General features: G+C 36.4%; 1 protein-coding gene across 11 annotated transcripts in view; it reads right to left on the bottom strand.

Annotated features, from left to right (window-relative positions):
• Window positions 1–1,574: 1,574 nt before the first annotated feature.
• Window positions 1,575–14,604, bottom strand: part of STXBP6 (syntaxin binding protein 6) — a 97,048-nt gene continuing 84,018 nt past the window's right edge. For all 11 annotated transcript variants that reach the window (XM_057377251.1, XM_057377245.1, XM_057377255.1 and 8 more), the window contains 2 exons: window positions 5,814–5,971; window positions 1,575–4,693 (listed from right to left, as the gene is read on the bottom strand). In XM_057377251.1, the coding sequence (XP_057233234.1) occupies window positions 4,670–4,693; window positions 5,814–5,971 (182 nt within the window). In that variant the 3' untranslated portion in view covers window positions 1,575–4,669. The remainder of the gene's footprint in view (window positions 4,694–5,813; window positions 5,972–14,604) is intronic.

Genomic DNA, 14,604 nt, shown 5'->3' with positions numbered 1-14,604 from the left:
CTGACTTGGCTAGTTAACAAGRTTATATTTACACCATGAATATTAGGCAGAAGATTTGTCATAAGACTATGCCTTCATGTAACAGATCTTTACACTTGGTTTATTWTTTTTCCATGTAAAAATAATTATTGAATTATTTTTTGGGACTGTAATCCCTTGTCAACCTCTGCCAAAGCCAATCACCATCACATTAAGTATCGATTAAAAAATGTTGCCACAATTTCGACTGTACAAACTGACAGCAGACAAAAAGACAGTAACAGCTCAAATAAAAAATGTATAAATGAAATGGACATCCAAAACCATTCGGTGCTTACCGATGATGCACAAAACAGGCTGCAATGATGTGCTATGAAGTGGAAGTTGGGACACTGGAATTATTAGGGAAGTTACTGCTTATGCAAGTTCATGCAATTACCTCAGCGGTAGATGACCACTTCCATGAGGGACTAATTTTGAAATAAGGGAAAGCCATTTTTAGTCTGAGACATTGCAGTCCTYTGTGAATCCTGGACAGCAGGCCAGCTCACCACCTGAAGTAGTGTGTATTGGTATCTGCACAGATATTGTGACTTGCAGCTGAAGTTCAAGTTTTCTCAGTCAAATATCACCCCTTTAGGAACATACTAGCATATATTTTAGAAATTCTAACTATCAATCAGCACACACATTCATGCTTAAGCTTCTTCCATGACTCAGAGATGACAAACAAAAGCCTATTATCTTTTCCTTATACACAGCAAGAAATTAGGCTGATGATTTATGAAAATTTTAACAACAAGAAAAAAATGACACGGTGAAATTGATCTAAAAAAATGTCCAAACATTTGGTCTTTCTATCTTAACAGGACAAATGTACATTAACAATAGAAAAGAACTCACCAATAGTTACGTTCAATCTACAGCAAAATGTCGTCCTGATCAAATTTGCTTCCGATACACCAGAGATCTATTTCCTTTACTAAGAGGTTCCTACAGGTTGGGCATTGGGGATGCATGGCATTCAACAACTACAGATGACATACTAGCAAAACTTACCTAGTAACCTCAGTAACTCAACAACTGACAGTATTTGCCAACAATAAATTTCTGAGATTATGATATTAGGGATCACATTTAAGCCTGAAAACAGAGACGGCAGCAAAGTCAGTTCATATTGCATATGGTTCTTGTGCAGGTAGACCTCATTTGAATCTAAGGGATTGCTTCTCTGCTTTGATAAAAAATTACCARTAGCCAAAAGAAAACATTAACAATTTGAGAATAAGCATTCCATAGCTAATTAAAAGTAAATTATCAAGTTCTTTTTATATACAGCCTTTAAGTTAGGGTGCTAAATTTAACCTATTACAAATATTGTCTGGAATCTTCTTGGACAGGAAATATTTTAACCTAGTTTCCACTACTTCTTTTTTAATTACAGTATTCTAGAGGAAATTTTTAACACTATAGCAGAAAGTAATTTTTACTCAGTTTTGCTAGAATTCAATATAATTTTCCCAAACTAAAATATAAAAATTTAACTAAAAAATTATCGATACTTTGAATAGAGAACTCAAATAATCCAAAGACARTTTTCATCACAGTTGAAGTATTTAATGACAAAAATCAGGGTTTCCAGTAGTGAGTCAAGAGAGCAGATCCCACTTCTTTTTTTTCCTCCCTAGAATGGCATAAAATAATTTCTACATCTTTGAGAACTTCCAAGGAATGGGTTACAATAGATATCAGCAAGTATTACAATTCTGGCAAATCATAGCAAAACCTACCTACCTTTTAAGATCAATTTTAAGAGCACACATTTTTGTTAATATTTCACATAATGCACAACTTTTGCYAGACACAAAAGTAGCCTTTTAAGACAGAATTTGCAGTACAGCAGTCAAGTCTAACAATACATTATTTTTATTCTGTTCAGAACTTTAAAAAGATAAAGAAACTATTAATATTGTTACAATTTACAAATACATTCTTTCATATGAAACATTTACCTGAATCATAGTATATGTTATGTACATGACTATCTAATAATGCTAGGTTGTATACACTACAAGCTAAGTTCCAGAAGGAAATTGCAATGCTCTAAGATTTACCTTTGGATAAACATTTATACACCTTGATTTTTTTTTCTAAAAACTACCAAACCTTGTAGTTTTACAAACAGCAAGAACAAAGTAAACAGACAAGCCACTTTTCCTTCATTCAGAAGACCAGGTTACTTTAAGTTCCCATAGTAAATGGCTTTTGATGGTTGGATTAAAGTCCTGAGTTATGATAAAAAACAATACACTTAGCCAGAGAATATTAAAAAAAAAAAAACAAAAAAAAAACCAACCCAAAATGCTGAAAAACTCAGGTGGGACTAAAGCAATGTTTTAGTACAGTTCAACTCACAAGAGGTCTGGAACTTAGCAGAACAATTGTGATCTTGTCCTGTCCAGCTGATATTTATGTAAACACTTGAAAATCTATGCCTTTTAAATTTCATTTAGACAACTAAATCTTTTCAGGTTTATCTGACCTGGGTTTTAGATATTTCATCYAATTATTTGCAAGTTTAGAAGACCAGCTAGATGGCAACAGTTCAGAATCTACTTCTTTCTCTCAAGAGGAAGACTTGAGAGATTAGCAGCAAAATATAGTTAAGAGTGGAAAGTATGACAAGAAGATAGCTATGTGATCAAAAATGTACCCCCTGACTATTTGTAATCCATCTTTAAAAAAAATTGCTTAACATTTTGTATCTAGCAGAAGTTCAATTTCTAGTCAGACACTGTTTTTGTGGTTACTTGCAGAAATACCCATAGTCATTCAAYAGCATTCATTTCCAGGGCAAGCATTACTTATACACAGCTCAACCAAGTGTTCAGAACTTATGCCATTAATGAACCTGTTCTGATTGATAACATAAGTGGCCAAATTCCATTTTAGCTGTAGGTGCTAGATTTGGTAACTGTTGGAGTGAGCTGGTGCTAAAGAGATCTAAATGATCATATGGTACTACACAAATGACCCATTCTCTCAACTCCTAGTGTGAAATTAAATAAAAAGCTTCATACAAAACTGTTTAAATTAGAGAAAAAAAMCCCAAAACAAAAGAGATGTAAAGTCTGAATACAACCAGCTAACTAGACAGTGTCCTTAGTTCAAATGAGAATACTGTCCTAAGGCAAGCATCTTCTTACGAAATGGGCATTTCCAAGAGATTTTCAGTTATTTCAGTTTGCAGTAAGTAAAATATTCTCAATTACTACCGTAGCTTTTATCTCTCTTACAAGCACTGCTCTAAGGATTTTAGACTGTTTTGTCATTAATAATGCAAAAAATCATATTCTACAATGAATACAGTACATTCATATAATGCCAGCTTTTCTCTGGTACGACAAGGGCAAAAATGAAGAGCAGGCRTTTTCAGAAGATGAAGGCTGTACCTTCTGCAAGGATTTCTCTTCTAGCTTACTGGTTTAAAAAAGAAAAAAAAACAGCATCTTTTTCTCCTCTTTTTTTTTTCCCTTTTCATTCTCAATGCATATTAGACCTTCTTAAAAACATTAAAAAAACAGGAAGGAAAAAGGTAACCTACTTATATTTTTGTAAGAGAAATACAGTGCATATATTGCATATAGTGAATATAGATGAAATAGAGTCACCCTTCAAGTGATAACATATTGAAAGCTGAGACTCAAACTAGAAGTTGATTCTAGTGTACCAAGACATGCTTTTTGAAAGCCTCTATATTAAAAATCAGACAACTTGCTAACACAAAAGTCATTAAAATCAGACAAATTTCTGAAGTGATTCAAAAAACTCTTTACTGTAGAATTTATGAAAAACAGATGTCTTGAAAATAGTGCACTCTCATTTTTCCCAGGCCTTTGCTTCTCATTGTCATGGGCCTTTAGCCACACAATCACAGGTAAAAAGAAATGTTATTTTATATCAGATCGCTAAATTGTACATCATGTTWGAGGAACAGACATGTGCGTATACATGTAAAAATTACATTTTTCTCTCAATTCTGAAACCTCAAGCATACATTCTTTAGGTTTTAGTATACTATTCAAATAATCAGTCTGAAAGTGAAAATAGGAATATGTAAAATGCCGACATGAATAAAATTCAGATAYGAACTTCTGAATGCTGGTGCACATGCAACGCTTCCTACATTGGGTAGAAGAAACAAATTTTTCTGTTTCCAGGACAAAGCAGTTTGTCCTCCACTACACCTACAACCCCAATGTTTAATTCTAACATTCACATTCTGCTGATGCTACATTAAATGAAGAAAATTATACCCCTTCTTTGGATTTTATTTCCACACACATCCACAATCAGTTCATTTTTTTTTTTTTGTACAACCAGGGAAGGGTATTATTATTTTAATCCTGATCAGCTTGTCATTTGGTCCTTTTTCAATGTTTGCTTTCACTCCTGTAACAACTGAAAAACAGGTAGAAAGTACTGCAGGACTGTGTAGCATATTAAAAAAGAGGAACAAAAGTAAGTCATAAAGGTAGAAATGCAACACTTTTTCCTGCACAGAAACTGAAATAATGCATCTCCACTGAACAGGAAGGAAAAAGCACACAGAAGACTGGATCTCCTGTAAAAGTTGCTGAATGTAGCCTTTTCAGCKCCTCTTGAGAAGATTTCAACTTTGGGCAGTATCTCAGCATTTGTGCTTCATGGCAAGCTGAAAAAGAAAGAAAAAGTTAGTTAGAGATATCATAKGTAACAAAAGCTGTATCGACCCAATGTGGCCAGTTTGGATGAGRAGACAAATTCTCCAAAAGATGCCTGAAATCCACAACATCTGTTCACACAGATATGCAGTCCCTTTCCTGGGACATGTCAACAACCTCCCTTTGCCATGCTGAGGAGGCAGGATTTATCTGCTTTGAGAGCTGTGTTTCCCAATGTTCCATTATTTTGCTATCGGTAAGGAAGGTATGAGCAAGACACCAGAAACAATGGCATGCTTAGAGAATAGTAATTTTGATCCAATGACTTTGATTGTTAACTACAATCAGAAATTCTAGACAAGTAATTTAAAACAACTGTTCAAGAGCTCTGCCACTATATAATGATGAAAAATAAAGGACTGATTGCCTTTCCACCTCTTTGATTACCGATTACTTCCATTTCAAATAACACACAAATGGACTTAACAGAGAATGAGAGGAAGAAAGAGGTGAAGTGAATTAAAAACTGTATAAAATGTGTAGACAAACTGACTTAGCAATTTTTTATTATATGGAACCTAAACCTAAGCTCTGTGCTTCGTTTGCAATCTGTAGATTGCAGCATGCTAACAAAGCTAACAGAGATGAGTAAACCCTCTGGGAAGTTACCTTGAAAACAGAACTGGTAGGGCCAGTTAARATTCCCTCATTTGCTACCAGTGAAATGATGATCAATAAATGACAAAATAAACTGATGGAAGCCTTTGATGCACAAGGATTTGGTTAAAAATATGATCTTTAAAAAAATATTATTTGTAGGTATATACTAGAAATGAATTTCAGTATGAAAGGACTTAATAATCCAAYACTGCTCTTCTCTCCTCAACTTTTTTTTGGTGAACTCTGAGGAGTTTTTATTATACAGAATTTATAACTTTGAGATCCTTTGCAGTCATCAACCAGTGGAAGTGTTTTTTTTAGAGGCAAAGAAGGTGAAGAAGGTGTCATAAGCAGGATTTGATGCATACCTTGAGCTAAGTTCCTGCCTTTACACAACTAAATAAGGATACATGCTTTCATTCAATAAACTCTGAGAGCCAAAGGTGTGACTTTATCCTACCGAAATCTTACCTTATGTGCAGTTTCTGCAAACTGCTGAGCACTGTTTTTCAGCTCCTCTGTCTTTTCTTCTGCACGACCTAGCCTCTCACCACGCTCATTCAAGGCCTGACTTGCCTTCTGTACTGCACTTGTCACACTGTCTGCTGCTGAATGGAGTATGCTGTTTCCTGCAACACAAGAAGAAACCATTAGAATACTCAAAGCACACATGTGCTTTGTATTAAATACAACAGATTTAATTTATAATGTTCTAGAGCTGATGTGCTATCTGGATTGGCCCCACTTCACTGCAATGTCTCTTCAGGTGGTTGTAGAGAGCGATGAGATCCCCCCAGAGCCTCCTTGAGACTGAACAAATCCAGCTCCTTCAGCTGTTCCTCATCAGAAAATTTCTCCAGACCTTTGATAAGCCTTGTTGTCCTTCACTGGACACATTCCAGTACTTCAATGGCCTTTTTTGGAGTGAGGGGCCCAAAACTGAACGCAGTTCTCGAGATGTGGCCGCACCAGTGCTGAGTACAGAGGGATGTTCACTTCCCTGGTCCTGATGGCCACACCAGTTCTGATAGAGGCCTTCTTGGCCAYCTGGGCACTGCTGGCTCACACTGAGCCTGCTGCTGACSAGCACCCCAGGTCCCTTTCTGCTGGACAGGCACCCTTGTCCCAGTCTGTAGGGCTGCCTGGGATTGCTGTGACCCAAGTGCAGGACCTGGCATGGGGCCTTATTGAACCTCATGAACCTTCGCCCATTGATTGAGTCCATCCAGATCCCTCAGTGGAGCCTTCCTTCCCTCGAGAGACCAACACCCATCTCAGGATCATCTGCAAATCTACAGAGGGTGCCCTCAATCCCCACATCCCCACAGCTTCAGTAAAGCTGTTCAACAGGACTGGCCCCAAAACTGAGTCCTGGGGAATGCTGCTGGCAACAGGCTGCCAACTGGACTTAGCTCCATTCACCACAACTCTCTGGCCTGGACATCCAGCCAGATTTTTATCCATCCAAGAGTCCACTCATCCAACTCACAAGCAGCCAGTTGATGCTGTGGGAGACGGCGTCAAACACTTTATTGACTTTACTGAAGTCTGGATAAACAACACCCACARCCTTCCCCTCATCTACCGAGCGAGTCACTGTCACAGGAGGAGAGCAGGGGAGTCAAGCAGCACCTTCCTTTCGTAAATCCATGTTGGTTGGGCTTGATCCCCTGGTTGTCCTGGCTGTCCTCCTTTTCTCCACARCATCATAATGAAACATATAATACTTTAAAATTAATTATTCTGGTAAAGGTATGAAACGAGTTCAACACAGCTGAAGTGAGAACTACAGCAAATCTGCTGTTAAGAGTCTGCACTTTCTACAGACAAGTGAAAATAGACACAACACCACTGATTTTATCATTAATCTGAGAAGTGTATCTACTTCAAAAATCTCAGATTAAAAAATAAAACCCAAGCATTAAGTTGAAGGGCTGTTTTGCTCCTAGTTTGTTGTAGTTTAGCCYCAGCCAGCAACCAAGCACCATGCAACCACTTGTTTACTCTCCCACCAGTAGGATTTGGGAGAGAATTGAAAAGGTAAAAATTAGAAAACTGGTGAGGTGAGATACAGACAGTTTAATAGAGAAAAAGAAAACTATTCACTCAAGTAAAGCAAAACAAGGAATTAATTCTTCCCATGGACAGGCAGGGGTTCAGCCATCTCCAGGAGAGCAGGCACCCATCACACAGTAACAGTTCCTCAAAAAGACAAATGTCATTACTCCAAATTTCCACCCCTTCCTCCCACTTGATGCACTCAGCACGATGTCATATGGTCTGGAATATCCCTTTGGACAGTTGTCCCTGCTGTGTTTCCTGCCAGCCTCCCATGCACCCCCAACTTCCTTGCCAGTGTGGCAGTATGGAAAGCAGAAAAGGCGGTGGTTCTGTGCAAGCCCAGATCAGCAAAAATATCTCTGTATTATCAGCCCTGTGTTGCACAAACAACATAGCCCTGTACCAGCCACYGTGAAAAAAAATTAATATAGCTGAAACTACCGCACCATTTCATTAGAAAAAAGAACAAATGACCCTTCCAGACCCAATTTTCAAATAATAATCCTTTCCTTAGAAAGGCCAAACAAAAAATGAATAGTGAAACTAAAGGTAGCCCTGAGTAGCCCGTGGAGCTGTAGATGCTGGAATTCCTGAGATAAAGGACATTGCCTTACAATTTTATTAAACTAAAATACAACTAATATGAAACGAAGGAGGTTGAGGGAGAGACTCAAGTGAGTGACTCACAGATGAGTCAATATGAGAAATACCAAAAGAGCACCCTGGCCTCATGTATACCAATATTGTTAAGTTTTTCACATCAGGAGTTTAAAAAAATGGATGTATAGGATGCAGAACTGCTACAAATTTGGGTTTGTTTTCTTTYGTTGCATGGAACAAAGAGGCTGCATTTAGGAAAGGAATGTAACAGCTGGCATTATTGTTGAAGAGATTAGTACCTAACAATACCATGAGCTGAAACTCTGTAGAGACAGAAATTAATCTTTTCAAGTGGTCTCCCTTCAGACACTGAGGAGTTCTGATTGGAAAACCAAACAACCTTGTATGTTGCATACTTTCTTTAATTTTTTCAGTCAATTTCTATTTTGTTCGTAATTTTTTAAGGAGATTATTATTTTGGCTTCTGTTCAGGCAGCTTTTCCAATAAACACATGTACTGGACAGCACTGCACTGGAAATAGCTTTCCTTTTTTTGGTGGCATGATCTAATGGCTTTAGCCTCTTGTATAGCGTTAGTTTTCTAGGATAAGAGTTTTAAAAGCTCCCARCATTGAATTAAATCTGTTGTTTACAAGATCACAAAGCCTCTGCTGAGTTCAAGGGAAGCAGACTACATGGATAACCTTATAAAATTAAGCATCTTCCAAAGTCTTAAAATGTGCCGGAGAGCAGACTTTAACACATTGCTGACCTTCTGTCATGTCAGTAGGAAACTACAGAACAAAAATATTCTCTTTTCTATACTCCGAAAAATATTTGTGGAATTGTGGCCAGAGATTGGTATTTATTTCTCCATGTTATTTTCAGCAGAGAAGAATGAACTTGAAAGTTTGGCACAATGATAGTAATTGTTTTTCCTTCTAGCTAACGTAATATTTATGTTCTCTTCAGGTAAGAGCTGATGTATTTTCTCATGGGCAGTGACCATTCTGGAGCATCTTTACCAATGGAATGTCAGTAAAACAATAAAAAAATCCCTGTTCTAATCTCTGAGCAATGCAGAAACCCACGTCAGTAGTCCACAGAATTTCATCAGTGTATTTCTAGAGCACGTGTAGGTGGTTGCTAGTATGGCTGACTATGCCTCATCCTTGTATTAGGACCACTGCAGGAATAGCAACACTTGCACTGGACATATCAAAAAATAATTCCTATGAATAAATCATCTACAACCTGCAAAACTTTTAAGCTGTTCTTCAGGAGGCAACTATTCTGMTTCAAAAAACTTTTTTTTCATTTTAGGAATCAGATACTTGTGGRTCCCACTTAAATGCATAGAACTACATCTGTGTCACTAAATAAACATTTAAACATATAAAATGTATTATAACAATCAGTTCAAATTCATTAATATGACCATCTCCATCACAACATAATTAACCTAGGTCTACACAAATTACTGACACTCAGGCATACTGGTGCCAGCAAAAATTCAATAGAAGTCTGGGAGCAATGGTTGTAAATACAAAGAATGGCATTTTTCTCATTCTCTGTTTTGTGTTTTCTTACCTGCCTGGGCACTCATCGCTTAAGAACAAAAACCATTGTACAATTAAAATACCAAGTCAAAACTAAATACTCTAGGGAGAAGACAAAGGTGCTGGCACTTAAGAATGAAGATGTCCTTGTGAAAGAATGAAGCATCACAGAAATGCTTTTTCTAAGTGAGAAAGTAGTCTGAAATAGGGAAGGAGTTATATAGTATAGCACTGTTTTTCTTCCCAAGTTGCTTCAAAACATTGAGAAAAAACAGTTTAAATTGACGAATTCTGGGTTTCCTAATACAGAATAGTGGAAGAAAGCTTAAGGCTATTTCTAATTACAGCTAGAAATTAATTTTACTTTCTAGTTTATCTCATTACTTTTAAAAAAATGGAGGTGACCAATACAAAATACAGCTTTGAAAGGGAATTTTAAAAAGAGATCACATTTKAAATTTCCATCTAAAATTAATGATTCAGCACAGAATTATTATGTGTTTCAAAAAACCTCTAAATAGAAAAGCTTCTCTCTGGATCCAAACAGAATTTAAACTCATGAAAACCTCACTTATCTTCAGTCCTATGCATAACATGGTTTCTCATGTTGGATATTGTCTTAGTTGTCCATGTCAAGGATTCATTTCAAATTCCAGATTTGATACAGATTACGAGGGAAAAAGCTTTTTCACTTGTTGGAAAAAAGGTCCTTCCCTTCCACTTACGGAAAATGCATGGTGCACAGTCTGTCTACCACTCTTTTTCATTGTCCCAAGCTCAGTGAGCATTTTTCACGTAAACCACCCTCCACCCTCTCTTTATACACTTTTGTTATTAGTATTCCTGTTGTTACTGTTAATTTTCTTCTCTTATTGTTGTTTTCAGTAAATTTTTCTTATCTCAGCCTGTGACCCTTGCCTGTTGTGCTTCCAGCTGGAAGGGGCAGGGAARCAAGTGCTGTTACAGTTTCGGTTGGAGCACTAAAGTGGGGAATACCATTCCCAAACCACAACATTGCTGTAAAAGACAAAATACAAGACTCATTTTGCACTGATCTGATTTGAATGTTCATTATATTTCAAACTTCTGAAGATGTTGAGAAAACTCAATGGACAATTATGAAAAACACAAGAATCACCAGATGTTTTCAAAAACTTTCAGAGCAAAGTAAATATGYAGTGATACTTATTTAGTATATTTTCCAAGTCTACAACTATCTTTAGYTTTGCGGTTTCTTGAGTCCAAGACTATTTTTGCATATATCTTGACTTGCACGAACTTCACTAAAAAAAGAACCACCCCTACTTTTAACACAAACAGCATCATCTCCAAAATATCAAATACATCTATCTGGATGATTTCTGCTCTTTTAATCCCMATATTTCAAAACAAGCAAACCAGAAACACAGAAATGAAAGAAAACCAACATAGCCTGAAACATAGCAATAAATGACCAAAAGCTGAAAGCAGCATATGAACAGAATGACTTCTGCAGAGGATAGGAAATAAAATTTAATTAAGTTGTGAAAATGAGGTCTTAAAAAAAAAAACAAACCAAAAAACCCCCAAAAACTACAAAATCAATTACCTTAATAACCTTAAGGGTTCAACAGTTCAGTATTTTTATTGCTCAGCAAATGCAGTGTATTCACATTTCTCAGTGTGGCTGCTTGCAAAATCCTAGATYTAGAAAGAGCTGTATTACAAAAAAGTACCCTTGTTATGGYTCTGCAAGGGACTATAAAAATCTCWTCTATGRGCAGTTAAGTAGGACAAGCTTTCTTGCTACAGTCATAAGAAAAAGGAAGTTTTAACTCTGATGCTAGTACCATTTTATTTTAAATAATGATATTRTGTAACATAGGGACAATTAAGAGTAAAACAAAAAACTTTTCATTGATGAGATATCTTGATAACGAGAATACCTCCTGCTCTACTGAGATTTTCTTTTGCTACATTCAGTAYGCCACAGTAACGGTATCAAGTAAATTATTCATACTTTTAAACAGCTAAACTAATTACAGATTCAAATTTCAAGCAGTAGAATCAGAAAAAATTAATTCAACATATCTTTGCTTCATTTCATGATAGGAAATTGTCTCTGATCATTACTCTGGAAAAAATGTTGTTAATCTTGGGGGGATTATGCTGGGGATTACGCTGTTACTTTTTCTGCATTTTCAGCAAATTTATTCTTTTTAAGCAAATATCTTGTTACAGATAAATCCTGACAAATTAAAATCAGTATAAAATTACATTCAATYGTGATGGTTAATATTAAATGGGGAGGACTGGGCTAGATGATCTCCAGAGGTCCCATCCAACCCTCACAATTCTGTAATTAGTGCTTGTATTAATAACAAACCGTTAGAGTCAAGATTATTAAATTCACATAAATTTGCACCTTTGGGAAAAAAATTAATCTCTGAAGATCTAAATTAGAAAAAACTTTGTATGTAATAACTTTGAAAAYGCTGCAGGAAGAAAGTCTGATCTGTTCTCTAGAAAAGATAATTTTCTTGGGGATTATAAAACCCATAATGTCTAAAAATCTTACTGTGCAGTGATATTTACCCATTATGATAATTTTGAGTTAAGGAGGCATAGGAAACTTCCAGAAAAGTTCTGCAGTTCAGCACGATCTCAAGCAATACCACTGTTACCACTTCTGACAAGAAGCAGAATGTTTAATTGAAGAAGAGCAGCTAAGCACCATGGCAAGCTTCTGTTTGAGAATGCCGAATTTAAACATTCACCTTAAATGCTGCTCCCTCGGGGTSCTAAGTGAGAGCTATGAGAGTTGTGAACACTGAACAAACTTCCAAGTTTTGCTGATGTTGATCAGCTGACAAGTAAAATCACTGGAAATAGGATAAATGCCATGTCAATTTTTATTGGCATTGATGTCATCCTATAAAGAAAAAATATGGGGTTTTTCTTGGTTAAATTCTTCCAGCCATTTCTGCCAGTAGCAAAATGATGTATTTTCTACATTTCACAAGCTGAAATAGCCAAACAAATTTGGTTCAAAATCAGAGTATTTTTCCATAGTGAATATTCAGAATGATGAAAAAGATTTCATATAGGATAAAAAAAACCCCAACCAGTGAGTACTATGAAGAGTTCTATTTAATATATAATTTAAAAAAAWAATCTATTTTTAATGAAAGCCTGTGATACAAACGATGCAAGAAGAATCATTCACCACCCAAGTCACCAGTGGCCTAATGCTCAGCTAGTCCCTGAGCAATAGTTACCTTGGGGAAAGACAGTTTCCCCTCCAGTTTAATTGCTGAGCATGCTGTTACACAGCACGGAGCATCTCCATGGTCAGTTTTAGTCACCTTCTTCCCTGTTTGTGTCTGCTCCCAGGCCATTCACTGGGAGGAGGTAGAATGAGGAGACCATGAAGGTCTTGACACTGTGTAAACACACCTCACCTAAAACACTGGTGGTCACACACACCAATTTGGTCACAAATCTAAAATGCAACATTGTAGTGGCCGTTATGAAGAAAAGTAAGTGCCATCCCAGCCAAAAACAATACAAAGCCTAATACCCTTTTCCCTGACAAGGAAATCCAAAAAGCACATCTCCTGATGCAATTTTGTTGTTTTGTTTCAAATTGAGTTCACAAAAGTATTGACATTTCTTTTAGGGTGGGTGGGAGAATTAGACAGCAACATGCCCTGAAGATGAAACACAGGATTTTTCTAAACAAATGTACTTCTTGCAGACATTGTGTCAACACTTTTGGTTGAGCTTCTGATAAAGAAGAATTAAGTTTATTATTCAGAACCATAATGCACTAACCTGCTGCAATGGAGGTGTGGAACACAGTGTATTTGTCAACAGATTCCTATTTCTTCATCAGCTAAATGACTTAAAAAATTATGTTTGCTATGTAAGAAGCAYATTCAAAATAACTGATTTCTGTTACCACATGGACTGAAAGGAAGTTACGACTCATGAGTAAGGATGAGGACTGAGTAAGAACTGGTCAAGGTAGGTTGATGTCAATCAAGAGCAATGGTTGGAAAACATCAGATGAAAAATGCAGAATCTGACCTGAGACTGACTGGCTGTGCCAGCCCTGTCCTCAGGGTAATCCAGGAGCCATACATTTAAGGGCAATGTTTTAGTACCATCCGAATAGTCGAGGTCATGTGACTATGTTTATGCCTGAATAGTTTTCTCTGCTAATTTTGCACGTTACTCTGATTTGTTTCAATCAACTACTGCCAATAAAAATCAACTTGAATGTTGCTCTTACAGACAGCATTTCACAAAAAAAMCCCATTTCTTCTTTCACCTTGCAAACTGTACTGAATCACCAAAACCAACACTTTCAAAGGAAGCAAGTGACCACAGGAAACTCAAGAGGAAACTACAAGTTTTGCTAACCTGAAAGTTTCTCCTAGTCTGTCAAGGTTCAGGAGACTTCCACATATTAGCTATATTCACCAATCAAAATGATATGTTGGAAGAAAGAATTATGCCATAAAAAAAAAAGTTAAGAGCTGCTCATTACTGCAACACAGCACTGAAGACATGAAGGCAAATCTCTTCCACTGCTAAAATTGTCATGAAACTATTCACAGTAAGGAACAAGACTTTTTTAGATGAAAAATTCATCAATCAGSTATTTTGTCTAAAGCATGTAAGACAGAAAAAAGAAAAAAAACCCAGACTATTATAACCACTCTTTAAACCTCAATAAAACTATTCAGATTTGACCTCATACTTTTCAGTCTTCCTGATGTGCAAAACATGAAATAAAGCCTACAATATCAGTCGTAGTACCATGGAATATTTTATATTGTAGTATGTTCTAATATAACCATAGCCTGTCACTGCATTGATTCTGATTGTTATTTTACATCTGCACAAGATTTATTTTTGTGTATCTGAAATCTTGTACTTTTAAGAMCTGTTTTTTCCCCTAGATGTTAGTGGTCTGGCAGTGGAGAGAGAACAGAAAATATGATATAGATCCATCAGCTATGTATTACTTTAATGAAGAAAAATACGTAATGCAATAA

This window comes from Malurus melanocephalus, unplaced genomic scaffold, assembly GCF_030028575.1.
Source record: "Malurus melanocephalus ecotype Western Australia unplaced genomic scaffold, MMel_1.1 scaffold_308, whole genome shotgun sequence".
In the NCBI taxonomy this organism is placed as follows: Eukaryota; Metazoa; Chordata; class Aves; order Passeriformes; family Maluridae; genus Malurus; species Malurus melanocephalus.
The sequence above is the reverse complement of the archived record's forward strand: the minus strand, read 5'-3'. Positions and strand labels throughout refer to the sequence as shown.